The sequence below is a fragment of the Mustela nigripes genome, chromosome 9 (assembly GCF_022355385.1).
Source record: "Mustela nigripes isolate SB6536 chromosome 9, MUSNIG.SB6536, whole genome shotgun sequence".
Lineage (NCBI taxonomy): Eukaryota > Metazoa > Chordata > Mammalia > Carnivora > Mustelidae > Mustela > Mustela nigripes.
The window spans coordinates 6,029,498-6,039,149 of NC_081565.1; the positions used below are offsets into that span (position 1 = coordinate 6,029,498).

Genomic DNA, 9,652 nt, shown 5'->3' on the forward strand with positions numbered 1-9,652 from the left:
GAGAGAGATCACAAGTAGACAGAGAGGCAGGCAGAGAGAGAGAGAGGAGGAAGCAGGCTCCCTGCTGAGCAGAGAGCCCGATGCGGGACTCGATCCCAGGACCCTGAGATCATGACCTGAGCCGAAGGCAGCGGCTTAACCCACTGAGCCACCCAGGCGCCCCAGAGCTTCCTTTTTAATGTAACTTCAGAGATAGAGAGAGAGAGACCACAGGAAGCCTTTCTCCCTGGTCGCTGGGGAGGAGCGGAGGAAGCCAGTTTCCCTCTGGTTTCTGCTTTTGTATTCTCAACCAGGAGAGAGCCAGGGAGTCACACCTTGGAAGGGCTTGGATGGGGGCGCCTGGCTCCTCCGCCCACCCGCTTTGGGCCTGGGGAAGTCTGGAGCTCAGTTTCCTCATCTGTCACCAGGGACGTCAGGGTAGTGCCTGGAGAAGGCAGGGCCTGGCTGCAGGACAGAGCAGCAGTGTTAGTTCTCATTACTTATTAATGGTTGGGGGCAGAAGCCACATGCTCCTTCGTGGGAAAGCGTCCAGAGCCCTGCCCCACCACCCCCACCATGGACCCTGAACTCCAAGAAAGCTCCCTGCGGAATGCTAGGACCCCCGTTGAAGGGACCCAGTGCTGAGCCATCGCAATCAGTGATTCCAGGACTGAAGGGCCTGTGGAGAGGAATACTGGGCACGGGCTCTGATCCTCATTCACTTCTGGGCTGGGTCAGGGGCAGCCCCAGGGGGTGGGTAGGGAGGCACAAAGCAGCCCTCAGGGGCAGAGGGCCCCAGGGCTCATGAGTCAGAGACGGTAGGAGTGGCCATCAGACTAGCAGGGCAGAAAGCCTGGGGCTGAGATCCAGGCTTGGGGTCAGAGGTCAGAGGTGCACGATCCCTGGGCTTGGGCCTGCCTCTGTTGACTGAAGTGTGAACTTAAGTCTCTGCCGTCCACAGACCATTCGGGGAGCGCCCTCCTCGTGTGCGCCCGGCCCTCCTGGTGCCGGCATCGTGCAAAGGCCTCTCCAGTTCTCTCCTTCACTCTCCCCATAGGAAATGAGCTCCCTTTGATTCAGAGTTCCCAGAGGAGTAGCTGAGGCTCAGGGAAGTTCAGAAATGTGCAGCTAGGGGCGCCTGCGTGGCTCAGTTGGTTGAGCATCTGACTCATGATTTTGGCTCAGGACATGATCTTGGGGTCGTGACATTGAGCCCCATCTTGGGTTCCATGCTTGGTGGAGTCTGCTTGGGATTCTCTCTCTCCCCTTCTGCCCATCCTCTCACACCCGCCACACACACACACACACATACACACAAGCACACACACACATATGCACACGTGCTTGCTCTCTCTCAAATAATTCTTTAAAGGAAATGTGCAGCTAGTCAGTACAGAACTGGGGTTCTCTGCCCTCGACTATCAAACCCTTTCATTTCCCTTAGTTCAAAGTCCAAATTCTTAGCGTGCCTCTAGGACCCCAGCAAGTTCATCCTGGGCCTCTGTGCCTTGTTCTCTATACTCCAGCCACACTGGTTCTCTTTTTTTCAAACATGCCTGTCTTTTTCTGACCCCAGGGCCTTTGCACATGCTGTTCTGCATACCTTCAGTGCTATTTCTCCAACCCTGCCTTCATCTGGTTAATACTGTTGCATCCTTCAAAGCTCATTTTTAATGTCCCTGCCTCAGAGAAGCCTTCTCTGACCCCCAGACTTGGTCAGGTCTCCTGTGAACATTCTCAAGGCCAACTTTGTCTTCTCTTTTTTCTTCCCTTGTTCATAGGCAATTCCCCAACCAGACTGTGATTTCCCAAGGGCAGGGGCAGGAGGGCCTTTGCCTTAGTTTATTCTGGCTGCTGTAACAACATAATTTGGAATGGGGGCCTTGTAAATAACAGATTTATTTCTCACAGTCCTGGAGTCTGGGAAGTCCCAAGACCAAGGTGCCAGCAGATTCTGAATCTGGCGAGGGCCCGCTTCTGGGTTCACAGATAGCCATCTTCTTACTCTGTCCTTGCATGGCAGAAGGCGCAAGGGAGCTTTATGGGGGGGGGGGTCTCTTTTAATGGGCAATAATCCCATTCCTGAGGGCTCCATCCCAATGACCTAATCACCCCATGGAGACCCCCCCCACCTCCTAACGCTGTCTCCTTGGAGTGTATCTTTCAACATACAAGTTTGTGGAGCACACAAACATTCAGGCCACAGAAACCCTATTCGCGGCGAGTGCCAGCTTTAGGCACACAGTGGGAGCACCAGCAGTCATTCTCGGCTGATATATTCCAGGCTTTTGCCAACCCTGAGGATGCCCTGAGACACGGAGGCCTCCAGTACTGCCGGAGTGACCAGGACGTGGACCGTTGCCTCAGGCAAGTACTGCTAGACCTCAGCCTGGCCATGGTCTGCCCCCTGCAGGCCCAGCTCTGAACCACAGGACCTGGGGGATACCCAGAGGACCCGGGTCTTCTGCCTTCCTGAGCCCCTCAGACAGTTCTGGATCAAATTTCTAATCAGTTGTGGGAAAGTGACACACGCCCATGACTCAGGATTCCAGAGCTGGAGAGGGCTGCTCGGGCGGGCGGGCGAGGGCTCCGTCTCCCCGCCCTTGCCTCTGACCTCCGGGCCCTACCCAGCCCTACCCCGCCCTACCCCGCCCTACCCAGCCCTACCCAGCCCTACTCTCTGATAGCCAACGCCGTGTCTCTGCACCTTCCCAGCATGCTTTTTCCTTTTTGCCCCCAAAGAGTCAGCTTTCACCCACTGGTCCGTTCACGGGGTTGTACCCCATCTGCTCCCAGTGGGGTCTCGCCCACGGGCTCAGCGCTGTAGGATTCAGGCAGATCGCCCTTAGCTGTCTGACCCGTTCCCCTCCGATGGGCATTTAGGCTGGTCTCATGTCTTTCTCGGTTATGAACAGAGGGCATCCAAACCTCTCCCTTTGCCTTCGCGCGTGTGTGTGAATCAAACCTCAGGATGCATTCGAGCGGTAAGAAATATTGCCGAGTAGTGCACAAATCCTCCTCCACTGCTGGTGTGGGAAAGGTCTCCCCTGCCCCTGCTGCCTCCGAGCTTCCCCTTGGGAGGGGTACACGGCCAGGGCGATGGGCGAAAATGTCCCCACGTCACGTTTTGTTTTTCCTTTGCATTTCTTTTATTCGGAATGAAGTTGAACATACCACTTGGTATGCCTAGCATATCCCAGTCAATCAAACACAATGTTCCTCCTTATAAAAGTCAGAACTGCTGACCATTGCAGACAATTTGGGTCCTGTTGCAAACCCCCAGAGGGAAAAGGGAGGCCGGTCCCAATTCTAATCCCTGCTGACATCTAACACTATTTTCACCCAAGATTCTCTTTGTCAGTGTTTTTCATAAAATTAGGTATGCATTGTTTACTCAATTTGGGGGTTGTGATTTTTTTTTTTCAGTTACTATTATTTGGTGAGCATTTTCTAGGTCATTCAATGTTACTCAAGAAATGGTTCTTTAGAAACAGATAGACAAAATCCCGTCGAAGGAGGCTCGACGTTCATTTCATGTCACCCATCCCAATGGTCCTTTGTTGGCAGTTGGCTCTAGTTCACACCGGCGGGCTGAAGAGTGAGGAGGCAGCATTTCCAGGGGAGAGGGACTGTCTTGTGGAGTTGGGGGGAGTCGTGGGAGGGTGCATGGCTGCACAAGAGCGAGACGGGAGACAAACATCACACAGTTCTCCGCGCATCCCCCTGCATCATGGGCAGAGCTGGGTGGGACGCTGTGGTATGAATAATAGAGATTCTTTTACTGAAGGAGAGTGTTTTTTTTTCTCTCTCTCTCTTTTAGTTGTCTTGGCCATTGAAAATAATTACATACTTGCGGTTTTAAAAAATTACAGAAATGTGTAAAGTAAATGGAGGAAGTAAAATTCTTTATTGTTCCACCCTTTTTAAAAATTTTTAAAAAAATTTTTTTGAGAGAGGGACAGTGGACAGGCAGGGGGTAGGGCAGAGGGAGAGGGAGAAGCTGACTGCCTACTGAGCAGGGAGCCCCATGCGGGCTTTGATCCCAGGATCCTGAGATCATGTCCTGAGCCAAAGGCAGATGTGCAATCGACGGAGCCACCCAGGCGCCCCTGTTCCACCCTTTCCAATGTAACTACAGTGTCTAGTACTTCATATGAAGTCCATCCGTCCGTCCATCTGACTGGTAGTGAGCACCTACTGTGTACAAGGACACTGGTTGTATATTAGTGGACCAAAGCCTTACCCATGCACAAATCTATCCTGGTGACCCGTCCCCCAGCTCCCCCTGGTGGGCTTGACTCTCCAGGGCAGAGGAGAAGGACCTGAGTGTCCTTGAGGCAGCAGGCTGCCGCGACAGTGGGTAGCCCCAGCCGGTTCTTGGCAGCCACCGAGGGGGTGTGCCCAGCTTCTCACAGGGTTCCGGGATTCTATGTAGCAGAGCTTACTTGTGACATTGGAGTGGTTACCTGAGCTTCCAGACACTTGGTTTCTTTTCAGTGGCTGTAACCAAGCCAGGGGGAGACCACAGACCCATGGGGGCAGGGGGGGGATGGGGCCGAGATGTTTCCATCTACATGATACAATTTTTTCTTCTGATCAAAGTGACCCACTATCTAGTGTCTTGATGCTCAAAGGGCTGGAATTCAGTTCAGCACTTTTTGAGAACGTCTTACCAAATAATGTTTTATATTCACTTGGCAAGAGTTTATCGGGAGGGGAACCTGCCACGTGATGGTATTTACTGGGGACTTAGCATGCCAGACCTAGGGGTTCCTGGTCCCCTGGGGCTCCTCCTCCCCTTCCTCCTGACGTCACATAGTCACATAACATCGCAGCGCCTCTGGGGTGCAGAGCTCAGAATGGTCACGCATCTCATTACTCACTACCGGAGAACTGGCTGGACCCTGAGGCCACAAGCCCTGGAAGTGGGACTTAGTTAAATATTAGACCAGAGTTCCGCGGTCAGGATCACCTTTCTGCACAAACAGGAAAGCCCTCAGGTCTTGGTTCTTGGAGGATAAATCTTTCTCTCAGGTTAGCAGCTGGCCTGAGTGGATTCATGAGCTTAGCTCTGGGAGAAGTCAGGAACCAGGTTTCAAGGCAAACCAAACCTTCTACCGCGATACCTATCCGAGTCTCCTAGTGATGCGTATTCAGGCCAAATCCTGAGTCTGCGTTCAAAACTGCAGTGAGGAAGTATCCGAGTGGCCCCAAAGAAGGAAGACACACACTTGGCCCACGCTTTGCCGTGTTTCTGACTTCTTGCGGGGTGCAGCCCTGATCCCACTGAAGCAGTTTGTCGGGAGACGGTCCCCAGGTCGTAGTCTGGAAGTCCCGTAGATGTCATCCAACGCATTCATTTTGCATCTTTTTTTTTTTTTAAAGATTTTATTTATTTCTTTGTCAGAGAGAGAGAGAGCACGCACAAGCAGGCAGAGAGGCAGGCAGAGGCAGAGAGAGAAGCAGGCTCCCTGCCAAGCAAGGAGCCTGATGTGGGACTCGATCCCAGGACCCTGGGATCACGACCTGAGCTGAAGGCAGCGGCTTAACCCATTGAGCCACCCAGGTGTCCCTCATTTCGCACCTTGCGGACAGTGCCCCGAGGCCCAGGAGTGGGTCAATGGCAGACAGAACCACAGGCTCCAGCCCCGGGGGTGGCGGGATGGCTGGCAAAACCGAGCCGGTGAGATGAGCGTGATCAGTCGTGTCCGGGACGAGGCTGGTGACAGCAGCGAGGCATCGAGGAAGATGGCGCGTGCATCAGAGACACAGCCCCTTGGGGACAGCAGCATTCCAAGCGCTTTGTAGACGCCAACCCCCGGGGCCTCCAGCCGCCTCCCCACGAAGGGGCTGTTGAGTCTGGTTAAGTCCCTCTGAGCCCGGGGCGGGCTCTGCAGGGACACGAGTTTACTTTACTTTATTACCTGCCTTTGAGATGCAGCAACCGCGGACCTGTGTTCACGGACACGGCCCTTGTGGGTGGCAGGGAGGGCCAGGGGAGAGGACAGACCGCAGCTGTCCCTGCCAGCCGGGGTCTCCCTCTCCCCACCGGCCACCCGCACCCGTGCCGCTGGTGGCTGCAACGTCCGGGGAGGGGGTGGGGCAGCCTGGAGCCGCCCGGAGTCCCGGCAAGCCCGGTCTAGCAGTGGGGATTGGCTTTGGGTGACTTTTATTTGAAAAAGCAGTTATTACTGGAATGACACATTTTGCCCAAGCGTCTCTCTGGTACGTGACTCCTTCCATGTCTGTCAGGACATATCCGGGCCCGAGGGAGGGGAAGGACTTCTCTTGCCTCACCTTCGATTTCCCCACAGCTCCCTGCCCCACTGGCGGCCCCACTGGCGGCTTCGCCGGGGGGTGGGGGCCCCCCACTGTGGTTTGGGACCTACCCAAGGGAGGAGGGACGACAGCTGGGTCCGCACGGGGCACTGGGAGTCAGAGCCTCACGGCTTCCTTAGTCTCAGCCACCTCTCCCCGCTTGCTGGTGACCCTGGGACCCTCTGTCCCGAACCCCCCAAGCTGGAGCTAGGAGTTGGGCTCAGCTCCACTGTTTGGTTTTCTCGGGGGGACTGCGCCTCCTCGCACAGAGCAGGGGCCCCCACCTGCTGTAAACCTTGAGCGACCTACCCTCTCCTCTCCATTTGCTCCATGGGGTTTGGTGATCACTCTGTGAACAACCTTCCAAAAACTGACTCACTCATCAGTTTTTTTATTTTAAAGAAAAGCATCTGGGGGCACCTGGGTGGCTCAGTGGGTTAAAGCCTCTGCCTTCGGCTCAGGTCATGATCTCAGGGTCCTGGGATCGAGCCCCGCATCGGGCTCTCTGCTCAGCAGGGAGCCTGCTTCCCTCTCTCTCTCTCTGCCTGCCTCTCTGCCTACTTGTGATCTCTCTCTGTCAAATAAATAAATAAAATCTTTAAAAAAAAAAAAAAAAAAAGAAGGAGAAGCATCTGAATGAATGGGATTCGTCTGGTAGTGAGACTTTCCCTGAAACTTTGTGATAAAAGTGTGACAAAAATGTTCATCCAGGTGGGTCCCCAGTGGGACCACATTCTGGGACACACAAACTCCATTTTTTTTTTAAAGATTTTACTCATTTATTTATTTGACAGGCAGAGATCACAAGTAGGCGGAGAGGCAGGCAGAGAGAGAGGGGGGGAAGCGGGCTCCCTGTGGAGCAGAGAGCCCGATGCAGGGCTCAATCCTAGGACCCTGAGATCATGACCTGAGCCGAAGGCAGAAGCTTAACCCACTGAGCCACCCAGGCACCCCACAAACTCCACTTAAAGTAGGTTTTCCAAGGGTGTCCCTCCAACCATGTTTGGGGGACTGTTGGGACACCAAGCCCCATTCCCACAGGGGAGAATGGCTTTAGAGGGAACCCCGCAGTGTCCTCCCTTATTCGGACCTTGCAAGTAAGCTGAGTGACTTGCTTGTTCGGGGAGTGGGACCCCACCCCCAGCCAGTCTCTCCCTCTCGTCCCTTCCCAGGCCTCCAGCTCTTGGGCACGGGGGAGCAGTGGCCTTCCCCCCAGCCCTGGGAGACCTGCCTGGGGCAGACTTGCTTTCGAGGCCCCCATGGTGGAGATTCAGAAAAGAAGGGCTCGCGTTGGCTCCAGGATGTGGGGACAGACGCTAACTGCCGTGTCCTGAGTTTGGCCTAAGAAAGATCCAGGCACCCCCCCTGGGTTCACAGGAGCTTGTATCCCCTCTGATGGAACCCCCGGCCCCAGAGCCCGGCCCACCAGACCCCTCTCCTGCTCCCATCCTGCCCCGCTTCCTCTCGCCCCACGGCACTCAGGACACTTAGGTCACTTAACTGTGTCTTAACTTTGCACTTGACAGTTTTGCTCCCTGGAAAGTTCTTCCACTGCAGGGACAGCCTGTGGTTGACCCCTTATCGTTCAGGCTTTGGTCTCCTCCCTGGTCTCTGCCCCCGTCACAAGGCTGAGACCCCTCCAGCACGGGGCTGCCAATGAAGGCCTCTTTAGCTGCCCTGCGCAGCCCACCTGACTCCCTACGCCCCAGGGCAGCCCTTGCAAATGGGAGGGAAGCGGGGGACGGTGTGGCTGGGCCCGCACACAGGAGCTGCTGGGCCCGGGCCTGGCCTCCTGGCACAGCCTTCCAGCTGGAAGAGCCCAGAGAAGGGACTTTGGTCCCAGCAGAGTCCTCATGCCTCCACATGTGTGGCCTGGCCTTGGGGGAGGTCACAGCCCTGGTGCTGGGATCTTGTTTATCTTTCGAACCGGCCATCCATCGCTGGCTCAGTCTCTAATTTACCGGACTGGACCTTCCCGCCTCGCCCCAAGGAAGCTGCCCATTAGCAGGAGTCATGGAAAAAGTGAACCAGCTCTTAACAGAAGTGGCTGAGTTTTCTTTCTCGGTCATTTATTTATGGCCGGGGTTATACACAGCCCTTCCACTCCCCCCGACTCCGCACTGCCTCACAGACTCACACACTTGATCATTTTAAGCAAAGCACAGCGAGAAGGAAGCAGGAGAGCATGGAGGAAAGGAAGAGCTTCACCGGTGCCCAGCGATGGGTCGGCTCCAGAGAGCACCTACGGCTCTGTTATCATGATCCTTGAGAGGGGAAGGAAGGTGTGCTGGGGTTTAGGGGAGACGAAGGCAGGCAGGGGTTCCAGACACATGCTCTTAGACTCACCCATACCACTCAGGAGGGCCCAGGCACCTGCACTCAGGAGGAGGGTTCCCTCAGAGAAGCCTGCCCTGGTGGTAAAGGGCATGGGTTCGAGTCTGACCTAAGCTCTGACCAGCCCAGCTCTCAACCCCTGGGAGCTCCACTTTTCCCACCTGGTGTCCAAGGCCAGAGGGGGAGAAGGTGGGGCACGTGGCCAGGGCCCCGTCCTGGGGAGCCCTCGGGCTTGTCACGAAAACCCCAGCCTCAGCCTGTGGTGGCTACTGGCCCCGAGTGGGGGTCCCCGCTCCTCAGCCGCTGTCTCTCCTGCCTCTGTGGTATCTCTTCATCCTGGCTGTGAACAGACTTGAGTCTTGCACTCCCGAGACGATCCCCCACTGGTGGAGGAGGGGTGCTTCCAGGGCAGGGAGCCCCGGCGGACCCCTGGCTGACTGCCTCCCCTTGCCTTCCCAGAGCCCACCGGAACGACATGGAGACCATCTACCCCTTCCTGTTCCTGGGTTTCGTCTACTCCGTCCTGGGGCCTGACCCCTTCGTCGCCCACATGCACTTCCTCGTCTTCTTTCTGGGCCGCATGGTGCACACCGTGGCCTACCTGGGGAAGCTGCGGGCACCCACCCGCTCCCTGGCCTACACCGTGGCCCAGCTGCCCTGCGCCTCCATGGCCCTGCAGATCATCTGGGAAGCAGCCCGCCACCTGTGACCTGCAGCCGATGCCTCCTCGGCCACCAGAAAGCTGGCCCCGAGCCGCAGTGACTGTACCTGGGGGACTGGGCATCTCTTCGAGATTGTGCTAGGCCCCGGGGACCTGGCTTCTTGGCAACCCACTGAACTTGGGGTGCTGGGTACCATGGACCTGGGTGTGTTTGCATAAGTGTGTGCATGTACATGTGCGCGTGTGCCTCTTGGATTTCGGGAGGGGTAGGTGATTGGACTATGTGGAGATGTCAAGATGGATAGAAAACTCCATCGTACCCTAATACCAGAGCATTAAAAACCACATTTCTTCTTTGTT

The 9,652-nt window shown here is 55.8% G+C and overlaps 1 protein-coding gene across 1 annotated transcript in view; it reads left to right on the forward strand.

Annotated features, from left to right (window-relative positions):
• PTGES (prostaglandin E synthase) overlaps window positions 1–9,652 on the forward strand; it is a 12,230-nt gene extending 2,578 nt beyond the window's left edge. Inside the window, exons 2-3 of the mRNA XM_059412179.1 lie at window positions 2,264–2,346; window positions 9,091–9,652. Coding sequence (XP_059268162.1) covers window positions 2,264–2,346; window positions 9,091–9,340 — 333 coding nt within the window. The 3' untranslated portion in view covers window positions 9,341–9,652. The remainder of the gene's footprint in view (window positions 1–2,263; window positions 2,347–9,090) is intronic.